The 14,233-nt window shown below is 41.0% G+C and overlaps 1 protein-coding gene and 1 pseudogene across 1 annotated transcript; one reads left to right on the top strand and one right to left on the bottom strand.

The window, feature by feature from the left end:
* Window positions 1-7,336: 7,336 nt before the first annotated feature.
* On the top strand, window positions 7,337-10,409 carry LOC119356199. Its single transcript, XM_037623132.1, has 5 exons — window positions 7,337-7,777; window positions 9,285-9,333; window positions 9,775-9,896; window positions 9,986-10,053; window positions 10,384-10,409. The coding sequence occupies exons 1-5, from the start codon at window positions 7,524-7,526 to the stop codon at window positions 10,407-10,409; spliced, it is 519 nt and encodes a 172-aa protein (XP_037479029.1). The 5' UTR covers window positions 7,337-7,523.
* A 1,644-nt stretch (window positions 10,410-12,053) lies between these two features.
* Window positions 12,054-13,952, bottom strand: LOC119356191 (annotated as a pseudogene).
* Window positions 13,953-14,233: the final 281 nt, after the last annotated feature.

The following is a 14,233-nucleotide window of genomic DNA, read 5'->3' as shown; positions in this document are numbered from 1 at the left end:
AAATGTTAAAAAGGTATTTTTTAAAACGTTTCAAAAAATTCCAAAAAAAATGTGAATGTTCATAATGAATAATGTGACTATATGACCTAAGAATTTCAGGTCAAAACTCGAAACACACATTGAGAAAAAAAATGTGAAATCTAGCATGAATAGTGTAAAGAAAAGATAAAAGCAACATTGATACTATTCAGATTTGGATTTCTCCTTTTTGTTTCTCAATGTACATTTCGATTTTGGACCTGAAATATTTAGGAGGAGTAGTGACATTCCTTGTTAACATTCTCATTTTTTCTGGAATTTTTTTAAACATTTAAAAATGTTTTTTGACACTGGAGCACCAGGAGTACCCCAAGGCTGGGAGCACCGGACACTTTCCCGTTGAGTATGTTTTGCCGTTTCGAAATATTACTGCCATTGAGTTAGTAAAAAACTATGCTACTCCATGCGATCCATATTACTTGTCGCTGCTTTAGCAAAACTTCAATACTTTACTAAAGCAGCGACAAGTAATATGTATCGGAGGGAGTATTTTTGTTTCCATTCTCTACATTAAACGAGGGAAATGTTGCTGAACCCGAAAAGTAAAACTACGTGTCAATATCTATAAAATTAATGCTCGTGCAAATCTAGGTATGGGACCATACATGCAACATCGACGGCCAAGACATGCTTAGTGGGACACAAACTTCTACGGCTCCAAGAACCGGCTACAGAGAGAGCTCCAAATCATTTGCTTTAGGCTGGTAAAGCAGCAACTGGCATTGATAAGGGTCGTGCTGGTGCGAGCATTCAACTTGCACAAATGAGTTCTAAGAGATGAGACATGAGAGGAGTGTGACGCCCTAGGGTTGCTGCCTTGTTGCTCTCTTGGGGGCGCGTTTTCCCAGAGAGCAAGGTTGAGAAGGAACTAGTTAGATGAGTTGTAGATGGCATGGTCTTCTCAGGGTAAGTTGTTCTGATGATTGTAAGAAGCTGTAGTAGGAATTGTTTTAGATCATTGTATGAAGGAGTTATCTTTAGGGAATGAAGAGGAAACCGACGTGTGTGCAATGCTGCTCAATGATATCTGGCCCATTTCAATCTCCCAGTCTAGGGACGAAGAGTGGTTTGTGTGTCAAAAATATAGGCCCTTACAAATCCTTCGGTCTAGCCTAAGGCGATGGCCCAAGGGAGGGGATACGTCCTGCCAGGGCTATTTGTCCTGCCAGGGCTATTTATCGTTCATACGGATTCCTATTATAAATCGCCTCAAGTTAATGTCCATAGGTATAGGCCGGCGCATTACACATTTTACTTGTTGGGTTTGTTCGCTCACTCGGTTTTCTCCAACTTTTAAATTCTTTCTCGGTTGTCTTGGTATTCACAATGTTCCATTCTTTTGCATCGGGTTCTTTGTTATTTTTTTCTTTTCTGCTTCAGTTTCTCGGTATTCTTCGTTTATTTTTGGTTGCCTTTGAGTTTTTTTCTTAATATTTTTTAACACATGTCTACTTTTTTCATACACATTTTACATGTTTTATACATTATATATTTTTTAAATACATGATTAATATTTTTTCAAATATATGTTTTAGTGTCTACTTTTTTTCATACACATTTTATATTTTCCGTATATAAATAAATGTTCTTTATGCATGTTAAACATTTTCCAAATACATGATTAACTTCTTTTAAAATATATGTTTTGGTATATAGTTTTTCATACACATTTATATTTTTCATATACACCTGAAATATTTTTATGCATGTTAAACACTCTTTAAATATATGATTAACATTTTTCTCAAACACATAGTTTTAAGCTTTTATTTGGATATGTTTACAAGGTTTTCAAATACACATTCATTTTTTTTGAATGATATCAACAATTTTCTTAAAGTATGCTAACGAATGTTTTATGCTGTGTTAACATTTACAAATACATGGTTAACACTTTTTCAAAAAAAATGGAAGTCTAGTTTTCTTTATACACATTGTAATCCCTCCAGCCTAGGATATAAGCTGTTATTAGAACCAATATGTTAGTATATCTGTTGTAATAACATCTTATATATGGGACGGAGAGAGAGTACATTTTTTGTATACATCAAAAACATATTTTATGCACATTTAATTTTTTTCCCACATCCATGATTATTTTTTATTAGAACTTTTTATTTAGAATATGTGTTAAATATTTTTCAAATTCACGGTTTTTATTTTCTCGAGGAATTTTATGCTTTGAAAATATGAACAAAAATAAACAATCATACCTGCACGCTTTTTTGTTGTTGAGTAAAACATGCACGCTCCTGAAATCAACACTCTACTGGTACCGAGTGGCAGCCCATCTGGCACATGTACAAGGGGATGCTGGCTAGGACGTATTCAAAAACATGTTCAAAAATGTATTTTCGAAAAATGCTGGTCATGTATTTGAAAAATGTTCAATGTGCAGAAACAAAATTTCCACGTTTATGTAAAAAATGTACAGTGAGTATTAAAAAAAGTATACATGTATTTGAAAATTTAGAAAAGTATAAGAAAAAAGGAATAGAAACAAGAAGCAAATAAACAATTTCAGAAAACCTGATGAAAATGTAAATAAAATGACATAAAACCAATAAAAATATAAAAACAACACAAAATAAAATAACCAGAGCCTTACAGAAAGTTCCCAAAGCCGAGACCCTCTCCCAGTATTTGGGCCACGACCTGCTAAAGAAACACCAGAGGCGAGAACTACGTGCAACTCGCATTATGCGAGATACAGATGTAGAAATGGCTTTTTTTTAGTGGTATAGACGTAGCGATGGCTGAAAGCGGCCATCCTCTCCCTCTTCCTCGATCTCATGGAAGGTCGGTCATCGGTCGCCAAGGCGTATCGTATTCCCGCGTAACGTTTGCCTGCTATATGGGCCAGTCCAGAGTTTCCTTCCCACCGGTTTGAGCAGATACTAGATGCTTTCCTGAAACAGCTTTTTAAGTATGTTTTTTCTCTTTCGACTTTTTTCTCTCCTTATTTTTCTTATTTATTTAAGTTTTCACTTATTACATTGTGATTTTTTTAAATTTGCAACATTTTTTGAAATGAGAATATTTATCATATCTGTGAACATTTTTTGAATTTCAGGGAAAAAATTCAGGTTTGCGATTTTTTTATTTCAATTTTTCTATTTTGTGAATGGTTTTAAAATCAGCATGTTTTTTATTTTGCAAACATTTTTTGAATTCAAGGGAATTTTTGAAATTTGTGACCATTCTTTGATTCACGAACATTTTTTGCATTTTTTGAATGTTTTCATAGTTCATGAAGATTTCTCCAAATTCACAAACAATCTTTTTATAGATATTGAATTTCAAACTGAAAGGATGAGCCATCCATGGGAGATGGACTTCCACGGCTCCGAGAACCGAGTTCTGAGAGAGCTCTAGGTCATTTGTTTTAGGCCGCTAAAGCAGCAGCTGGCGTTCATAAGGGCCATGCTGGGACGAGCACCTAAACTTGCAAAAAATAGTTTTGATAGACGAGTAGTGCAAAGAGTTTGACGCCTTCATTACGGGCTTGTTCCTCTGTGGGTTGTGTTTTCCAAAGAGCAAGGCTGAGCAGGAAGCGGTGGTCAGGCGGAGTTACAGACGATGTTGTCTTCTTAGGTGAAGTGGTTTTTGATGATTGTAAAAAGCTGTAGTAGGTACCTAGTTGTTGCAGATGGCTTGTTCTGGTCAGAGGCAAAATTTTTTTTTGAAAAGGGGTTTTACCCCAGCCTCTGGTATTCTGTTTTTATGAGACTGTAGGAACAAGAAAACAATATCTTTGAATCAATTTTTGACGTGTTTATAGAGCAGTTAAAACTGAAATATGCAGTTGATCTACTGGCATAATTACCTGCCCACTCATTGAACGAATAAAGTAAAGAAGAAGCACCGTTGGGCATGATTTGGACAATATCCACAACAAAACCTCAAATAATATTTATGTCGCCGCCGAACTTGTGCAATGACGTTGATTCAATACGTATATGTCCATATGTCTGCGAAATATTTGTTCTTTAGCCAATCTTTGATTAGGGAAGAAGGAGATATTCGCAACTACTGACGGTTTCATTATGGGGCAGCTCATGGTCTTCCTGTCGATCTATTATTCAGTTTTGTATATATTCTTTCATAGCTAAACAGGTGGAAGATCCATCCAATCTGGTTATGTCATGGACTCAAAAAATATCTGAATTTGACATCTTTGACTTATATACCACAGTTTCTAAAGCGCACCATACTTTCTTGTCTCTGGGTAAATACCAGTCCAAAGCAACCGATATTACTGATCCATCAATGAATCAAAGTACGATGTGAGCACATCATAGCTAGTAGCAAGAATGATAAATTAATCATGGTCACCTCCAGCAAGACTATGAGATTCCACGAACTAACACTAAACATTTTTTAGGATACACTAATACTAAAAACAATACTGATATACTAGAACATGATGGCGCGCGTTGCCGCGCTCGTCCCTAAACAGTCAATAATGGGTGGTTTGCTAGTAGAACTATGTTAAAACAATAGGCCGGTAGAACATGGCATTTGCCATGACATGTCAAATTTACTTTTTCTGACTCTATGAAAGACGAACATATATCTGAGTATACATTTAGAAAATAAAAGCGAAAATAGTGTATGAAAGAAAAGTAGGAAAGCTAACCTATATAAGGAAACTGAGATGGCATCCAAAAGAATATGAATTGCAATTTCTTGCTAATTACCTCATGTTTATCTTGTATATGTCATTCCTTTCTCTTACCAAAGATAGTTTGTCCCAGGCCACTTGTTTGCATGAAGTATGAAACAAGAACTACATATTGTAGTTATGCACCACTTTGACTATCTATTACCACAATACATGTCTACAATATATATTAAAAAACAACATATATTTTTCAAGTAAATTCATATATGAAGCTCAATACAAATATTAACAGGTACACAATTCATATATGAAGCTGCCTGATCTCCCACATTGATTCTTCGTAACTGAAGTAGCACTAATGGGCAAGTTTTTCGAAAATGGCCTTTAATCAAGTGTATCCTCGAAGCAGATAATTAACATTTAATTATTTTTTGTCTTTCCTGTAGATATGCCATGTGCATAGAACAAATGAAGTGTGTACAAACAACAGCAACGACATGTGATGCCTTGTATCTGACTTCACACAGAAGGCCACTTCACCGTGCATAAACAATTTTCTTAGACAAAAACTTGATTAGTAAACTGAATTTGAAGGAAAAGAACAGTGCTTTTTTGGAATCGACTAAGCAATCCGATACTATGAAACACCATGTAATCGGAAGAATGAGCTGGGTACTGAGTCAGACCATACGACCAAAAGTAGATATCTATGGTTCACTTTTTTTTAACAGCAAAGGAGTTCTAAAATTAGCAAATCTTCACAAATACATGTCACTTAACCGTGTAACTACAGATGTACTATTACTACATATCCACCATCACTGGGAGTAAATGATTGGGATTTGGTTAATCATCAACTGACCATGAAGTGTCCTTAAAAAACGAGACGATAACTAGCAATACAAGACATCAGATGATTGTGCAGGTAATACAGTAGTGTAACTAATAAGATCATCTACCAACTGAAATTTTGCTTACCACTAAGATGTATATATCTGAATATTTATACTCTGTCAGATTCAACCCAAGGTAAAATACTTTACTCTCCTACAAATAGGGCTGGTGCGTGCCAGGGGATTGACAAACATCATGAAGCCCGAATCACACAAAAAGTGGAGACATGGTTCCAAATACTGCTTTCACATTCATGAGCCAGGGCAGGAAGAGTATATAAAGGCATTGCAAGGGAGATCACTGGCTTCAGTTCTCGGGCACCAATGATGCGGCTCTATTCCGGCTGAGAGTTGGGATCTGGTAGCTTGCTAATCAATTTCTAGGTGTCCTCCGCACCGCCACGGTCCAAGAGAGAATTCTTTATTTAACACTGTCTTAAAACTTTTTGCCCTATTTAACACTGTAAAAAAATTTCTTCCCTATCTAACAATGCGTCTAAATTTTATGCCCTTTATGACACTTTTGTCCATTTTAAGCCTTAACTGTGTTAAATGACATCTGAAAAGACGTTTTTGCCCCTCATATGATATGTGATAAAAAATTGATAAATGTTAATATTATATGTATGTATGTATCCAACCGGCTCGGTTTGGTAGTTGTGTCAGCCAACTTTCAAGAAAAACCAATCAACCGCTTATGCTAGCTCTGGTGTACGTGCATCTACAAGTGCTCTGAGTTGCATGGTGTAACTTTGCTTGTATTAATCACATCTGTGAAGTGACATATACATACCGGTACAACGAGTGGGGCAGCTCGCTACCGAATCTAAATAGAAAGGCTGTCGAGTAGGCGGAGACATGCGGAGCGCGGCGCCATTGCACTTGCACCCTGCATGCGCGCGTGTTGACCGAGTCCACGAGCTGGTCCTTGTGTATGGAGTGGAATCCGCTTAAGTCCATTTTGGTCAGGCGTGTCTTGCTGTCTGGCAAAGACGTGCGTGACGCCTTGCCCAGGTTGTCTCTTGCCAGGACGTGCGGCCGAGGAGCTCGACCACAGGGACGGGGCGTGTACTGTAGTCGACAGCTCATCGACGTATTCCAGATGACCGGTTCATATTATACGAGGGGCAAAAGTGTCTTTTTACATGCAATTTAACAATGTTAGATGAAAAAATAGACAAAAATGTCATGAAAGGCATAAAATTTAGACCCCGTGTTAAATAGGGAAGAAAAAGTTTTCCGGTGTCAAATAGGGAAACACATTTTAAAGTAGTGTCAAATAAGGAATTTTCTCACGGTCCAAAGGAGATGCACGCTAGCAGCCGCCATTGTGGGAGAGAAAGTCGAGCTCCGTCGCCATCCGTCGCCGCCTGTGCGTAGGTTTTTCTTTTTGAGACAAGCATGTGCGTAGGTTTTTTGAGAAGCTGGTCCAACGCAGGCCCAGCCTAGTAAATAAATGTCGGGCCCTTCGGGGGCGGCCCATAGTGCCTGTTAGCCCGATTCACGTGAAGTCGTCAATCGGCGGAGCAGCAGCTCTATGAATTGATCTGGTCTGTCGGTGAGCATAATCAGACGATTAATCTCTATCTCTACCTACTAATAAACCAGCGATTGCTTCTGGTCGTCCGTCGTTAGTACTTTTGCAAAACAGTCCCTGTACTTTTGGGTAATCAACCCGCAGTCCACGATTAAGTGAACAACGTTTCGCTCAGCACGTTTTACATAAAAACACCTCATATTTTACATAATCAGCCTGCAGTCCATCACTATCTCTTTCCTCCTGAGTCCGAGCGAGATGGGGCCGCTATGCAGACGACGCCGGGCGCGGCGGCGGCGATCTCCGGCCAGATCCGGTCGGGGAGGCGAGGCAGGGGCCAGATCCTGTTCCGGGGACGGCGTGGAGGCGATCTACGAGGCACGGGAGGAGGTCAGGCGGCGGGGCTTGAACTCCAGTAGGCCCCCTTTTGATGGATGGGGCCGCCCACATCGCTAGCGACTCCTCGGAGGACGACAGGGCCTCCTCCTCCGCGTCCTCTACCGGTTCGGCCTCCTGGCGCTCCCGGCCGCACAAGTGGATTCACCTGCGGGGGCGCCGGCGCCGGCGACCGTTGTCCGCTCGGAGAGGAGAGGGTGGTGAAGCCAACGGCAAGGGCGACGGTGACGACGTGCAGGACCTCGCGCTGCCGCTGGGGAGATGTCCTTCGCGGCGGTTCTTGCCCAGGTGAGCGTCTCCTCGGGTTTGGCCACTGCTCTTGTTCCTTAATTGGTAGGCGGCCCAAAGATTCGATTTTTCCGCTCCTTGTGCGGTTCTGTGGATTAGTGTCTTGCTTCATGGTCCCTCCATTGCTAATTGAGCGATGGCCGGCGGCTAGCTGATGTGGTGACCGGTCTCTGGCTCGCGAGCGTCGTGGTGCTCAAAAACTCAAATCCCTCGAGTGGTGCAAACTCCGCATCATGGACGACAGGTCGAGCGCCCGCAGCAGCCAGCCGTCATACAACCCATGCGGAAGAAGACGATTGTCTTTCCGTGGTTGGTGAAGGGGCTGGTGTCATCGTGCCTGTCAGCGTAGTTGTTGTTCTGAGAATTTCCATGATAAGCAAGCAGTGAATCTGTCTTGGCTGCAGATAAAAACTGTTGCAGCGGTATATGGATTCAGAAGTGACGAGTGCCCATGATTATGTTGCAGTACATGCCTTTGGAAAACCATGACCAGTGTTGTTTCCACCAGACCGGGTCCTCTCTCCGCTGTTCTGATCTAATGTCGACTGTGTGCCGTTGGCTTTCCGTGCACAAGGTCTTACCGGCGGCATTGGGCACCACATGGGAAGCGGAAGGAGGAGCCGCAACTCTCCATGCAAGCTCGGGTCAATGTCATCGCAAGTTCGTGCTCGACGTTGCTGTTCAATGTCGCCTCAGCTGATTTCGCCCGCCGTCCGCCCGATGCTTCACACTTTGCCGTAACTCAATCTGCCAGTTCTCCGCTTGAGGTACGTACTGAAGTCCTGGCAAGAGGCAGGCATGGGAGGCATGATTGTTGCTGAAGCGGAACTCATGAATGTCTCATGTCATGTGGTTCTGTGCTATTCTTAATCTTCTTCTCTGAAGTGTGTAGTTTCAGTTCCACATCAAATGTGTTGCGCTTGCAGTGCGTACCAATGTACAGTTTACCGATGTGTATATATGCGGAGTCGATGGAAAACATTGAAGCCAGTAGTTGTATACCTATTTCAAAAATCAGCAAGTGGTTAGTAACATTCTACATCAAGGTATTACAGAGAGAAAGGAGTATCTCCTATTTTATTTTTGTGGGATTGGGAGCAATTTAGAAACTTATGAAAATATAGGAATCATTCTCACTTTAATCTCCAGTCCTCTTGTTTTGCTTCATTTATCATGCATTATGCATGTCATATGTTCCCACAAATGCCTGGCAGAAGCACAACTTTCATAGGGAACGTAGAATGGTCACTTTGGTAGCAGGGCAGATGCACGTTCCCAGTGTATATGTAAAATTATATGCATATCTAGCCATAGAAATACATGCATCTGAACCGCATCGGACATAGTGTCGGACTGTCAGCCTAAAATATTCCTCTTTATATCATTCTCTATTTCTGTAAATATGCAAATATAAGTGCCATGTATGTGCTTGTGGAACTTTTGCTGTAAAATTTCACTCTTCTTTACGAACAGTAGGTTGAAGAAAGTTTTGATTTTTCTTGGATAGGTTATCATATGACAGAACGTCTGGGGTGAAAGCTAAGCTACTTCCAATGGTAAGAATTGAAATCTGGATGAAACCTCCATTATTTGTTTTATATATTTTTAGATACATGAGAGAACTAATGATATTTTTAGACTGTAGAACAACCCTTTCAAGGATTCTCTCTCTATGAGCATATATATTGCCTCAGCTTATATCCATTGCCGCACGCATGGGCGTGTCAGTAGCATTACTTTGATAACATGTCTATATCACTGTAATGTTGGACATAAGTTCTGCTACATCCAAACAAGCTTATCTGATTTCCAAGAAGAGTAAAAAAATCTTTAGTAATTTCCTGGATTTTGCTTATATCACTGTAATGTTGGACAATAAGTTCTTAATACATTTGGAGCATCTACTCTCTGGTAAGGAGTCATGGGGAAGTCTATATTTTTAGTTGACATTGTAAATAATTTTAATGCCCACAATTTTTTTTCTTGTTTCTTTTCAGGTCCCAAATGAGAAGGCAAGAAGGTATCAGCTGTATGAGAAGACCCCCTCACATGCCCATTCCATTCCCTATGAAGTCAAAAGTTTCCCACTGAATATATTTGGTACTAAAATGGTCGTTATGTCAGCACGACGATCGTGTGCCTATTGTTGGCTCTTAATTCTTTAGGATTATTTGATTTGTTTGATTCATTCTGTTCATATTTATGCAGCAACAAAGTACAGTCAAGATCAGGGTGTGTGAGGGTTAAACATGTTAATTTATGTGGCATCAAGCTATGTATGTTAATAGCATGCTCTACTTTTCTTTTGCTTTGCAGAATTATTCTCGACACTGGAGATATATGCTAATCCTCTAGCTTTGCTAATTTTATCTTTTGATTTCATTTCGGTGGTGGAGTATTGCACCTCATTCACGGTTGTAGATGTGTGTCAAGATATCAAGTCATCTGTCTTTTAGGTCAACGGCATGCCCAAGGTGGTTCACCCCTAGATTTAAATGACTCTAAAGTCCATGGTCCACCTAATAAAGATAGAAATAATTATGTTGGTAAGGTGGGTTAAACCCAACTTAAGCTCACACTGTTTTTATGTTCTCTTACACCTGCAGGTATTATTAAACAATATCCTAACTGAATATCAAACACATTGCTGGCTACATGATATGTAAAGTAAAATGTATGTTGCTACTAAAATTTATATCCGAATGATGGTGGCCATTATCTATTTTTAAGCAAACATATCTCCCAAGTTTGACAAAGGTTTCCTTCATACTTCGATCAATATTTTCCTCCATTCTTGAATATAGCTATTTGTAATGTTCCTTTAGTTGAATTCTGGAAGGATTTGGTACAATAACATTACTTTCACATTGTCACTGGAGGTGAGGGTTACATTATTTTGTGATGTTTGTAAGAGTTTTATATAAGAAGTGACACGTGGAGCTGGTTTTGCGAAATGTGAGACATCTAACAATTATCACTAAGTTTGAATTCACACCAATTTTCCATGTTGCATTCATGGCAAACTCCAATCAGAGCAATGGCGTGGCCATTGGAGTAGATTTATGTGTAATGTTATCTTCTGCCATTTGTTATGTTTGTTAGAGTTGGATACAAAAAGTGGCGCGTACTAGCACGCCGGAATAGGTTTTTTGATATTTTTTGCCCGTTGCAACGCACGGGCATTTGTACTAGTTGTGCCAAAACGCTGAAAGAGGGCATAGGTAGCTTCATTTTACTGTTTTACAATAGCTCATGACACGCTTTGTGCAGATACATAGTACTACTACGTACATGCAAAGTAACGGGGCAACTACTAAGTTGCATCATTTCTACATGGATGCACGCATTCTGAATATGAAAGTATTAGTTCCTCAGCAAGACTTGTACATCTGGAATATGAAAGTCGATGTGGAGTAGGAGAGCAGGTGTCTTTCTTCACCTAAGTCAAACATCATCTCTACACGTTGTCTTTTTTCTGAGAGTATGATGATGAAGGTTTCTTGCGGGCAAAGGGCACGACTATGTTAAATAATTGGATCATCATAGTTTCTTGTGGGCAAAGCGCAAGACTATGTCTCTGCAAGACATTGGTCGGGATGATCACGGCTTTGCTCATTAAGATGACACATTTGTTGGGATGATAGGCTTTGCTCACTAAGACAATGCGTTGACGAAGGATTACTCTATGTGGTTTATTGTAATACAAAATCACAATTCTTATCCGTAGGTGACTTTGAAAACAAATCTACACGCTAGCACCTATTAGTCATTTTAACCCTCCCCCCACCCCCACCTTGCGAGAAATTGGTGCCTTGATGACATCACACACAGTTAGAATAACAAGCTGTTTCGAGCATGTGTGATGTCAAAGAATCACACATAGTTGGAAATTAGTGACTGTGTGCTATGTCACGCACACGATTTATTCGGAGAAACCTTATAGGAGGAGGGGTTTCATCATATAAGGTCGGACAAGAAGACTTTTGTTCAATTTCTTTGCCACAATTATTTAGACTGAAAACATAAGTGATGGTTTGTAAAACCTTGTGTGATGCACGATTTTCAACCATGCGCAATGACCTAATCTGTACTAGTGAGTGGTGATATACCAGCTCCATGCACTCATATATAAACCAGATAACACTTTTATTCTTCATTGACCGTACTATTTTATAGCACCACCGTATGATTTACCATATGACCAGCCTAAACATACTAGAAAACATGCATGCACGAGATTAAACGAACAAAAAATTGAACATGGTACACGTAGTTGCTAGTTTGTCATCCGAACATTGACATTGGTACGCCGGCGGCGCCACTCGTCGGAGAGCTGCTGAGCGAACTCAGTTAGCTGCTCCACATTGGTGCCCCTGTCAGGGACCTCACATTCCGACCGGACTCCAGGTCCATCCGGGACACCTTCTTCCCGAGAAGCTCATTCACAATAACCACCAGCTTATCCAAGTTAGCTTTGGAGCAGTCGTCGATCGAGCTCCAGCTCCGCTTAATTGATCATCCTGCACTTCCATGTACAACAATCATTCATTAATTACCATAGCAAATAATATGGCTGTGTATTCTCCATATAATTTACCACAATAGGGCACTCATTGTTACGTTTTTGTTTTTTCGGTAGGTACCTGGATGCACAGGTATTGGTTGAAGGAGCCAAGGGTGGCCGAGAGGACGGAGAGGTGGATGTCGACCATGTCCCAACTAGCTGCATTGAACATGTCTAGTATGGTTAGCCCTTGAGGATCAAATTTAGAATGCCCCACTTGGCGGTGTCCTGGGCACTGTACTTTCCTTTAGGGTTCGAAGACATCCTGCAGCCGATGGAGATGACCATGTACGACTTCCCAAGCAAGCCGCGGTTCTCAGCCACGATGATGTCCTCCACAACTAGGCTCATCATGCATAGTGTCTATAGCAGTCATGCATGTGAGATATCAAGTTATGTTATACAAATTAGGGTTTGGAACAATGCTCGATACCCTTGGTGGGTACGGCTGTCATATATTTATAAGAGGGAACCGTACAAGTACAGGTTATGTTACAACACGTATATCTAATATATACTTAGTCTAACACCCTCCCTCAATCTTAACTATGTCTTGAAACACTCAGGAGGTTAAGATTGCGACGACATCCTTCAAAAGAAGGCAAGGGCAGGGGTTTAGTGAAAATATCAGCAAGCTGATCCTTAGAAGAAACAAATTTAATCTGAAGGAGCTTCTGAGCAACACGTTCCCTCACAAAATGATACTCAACTTCGATGTGCTTCGTTCGGGCATGAAATACTGGATTGGTTGACAGATACGTAGCACCGATGTTATCACACCAAAGAACAGGTGGCTGAGTTGGGGAGACCTTCAGCTCTCGAAGCAATGACTGTACCCAAATGATCTCAGCTGTGGCATTAGCAACGGCTTTGTACTCAGCTGCGGTACTACTCTGAGACACCGTAGCCTGCTTGCGGGCTTTCCAGGCGATCAAGTTAGGTCCAAAGAACACAGCATGTCCCCCCGTGGATCATCGATCATCCGGACTACCAGCCCAATCGACATCAGAAAATGCTGAGATCAGTCCAGAACGTGCAGGCTGAAGATGGAGTCCATAGGAACCGGGTGACGAATATAGCGCAAGATACGCTTAACAGCTGACCAGTGAGAATCACGAGGTGCATGAAGGTACCGGCACACACGGTTAACGGCAAATGATATGTCTGGCCTAGTAATGAGCAAGTACTGTAGTCCACCCACAACGCTGCGATACTCAGTGGCATCCTCAGGAGAGAGCAAGTCACCAGCAAGAGCTATCAGTTTGTCTGTGGCAGACATGGGAGTCACAGCAGTCTTGCACTGCAACATACCTGCACGACGCAGGAGATCCTGAGAGTACTTCTTCTGAGTAAGATTCAAGCCACCATTAGAATGAAGAACCTCCAGGCCCAGAAAATAATGCAGTCTCCCAAGATCCTTAACAGCAAACTCAGCACCAAGAGAGGACTCAAGCCGATCTGTAGCAGTGGCAGACGAACTGATAAGAATAATGTCATCAACATATACCAGAACGTACATAGTCACCTCAGGTCGCTGAAGAATAAACAGAGACGTGTCCATTGTAGAAGGAACGAACCCATGTGCACGAAGAGCAGCACCAAGACGGGCATGCCAGGCACGCGGGGCCTGCTTCAGACCATAGAGAGCCTTGACAAGGCGACACAAATGATGTGGCTAGGCAGGATCAACAAAAACCGGCGGATGACGCATGTAAACCTCTTCTTCCAGAACTCCATGAAGGAAGGAATTCTGAACATCAAGCTGTCGAAGTGACCATCCACGAGTAACAACCAAGGAGAGGAGAACACGAATAATAGTTGGTTTAATAACATGACTGAACGTGTCTTCATAATCAATGCCATACCGTTGCTTGAATCCCTTGGCAACCAGG

This window comes from Triticum dicoccoides, chromosome 1A, assembly GCF_002162155.2.
Source record: "Triticum dicoccoides isolate Atlit2015 ecotype Zavitan chromosome 1A, WEW_v2.0, whole genome shotgun sequence".
In the NCBI taxonomy this organism is placed as follows: domain Eukaryota; kingdom Viridiplantae; phylum Streptophyta; class Magnoliopsida; order Poales; family Poaceae; genus Triticum; species Triticum dicoccoides.
The sequence above is the reverse complement of the archived record's forward strand: the minus strand, read 5'-3'. Positions and strand labels throughout refer to the sequence as shown.

Bases quoted from the DNA above. Each gene is read 5' to 3' on its own strand.
- LOC119356199 (XM_037623132.1), top strand. From the start codon at position 7,524: ATGGATGGGGCCGCCCACATCGCTAGCGACTCCTCGGAGGACGACAGG. The intron at 9,334-9,774 runs GTAAGAATTGAA...GTTTCTTTTCAG, and splicing joins AAGCTAAGCTACTTCCAATG to GTCCCAAATGAGAAGGCAAG. The intron at 10,054-10,383 runs GTATGTTAATAG...TTACACCTGCAG, and splicing joins TTTATGTGGCATCAAGCTAT to GTATTATTAAACAATATCCT.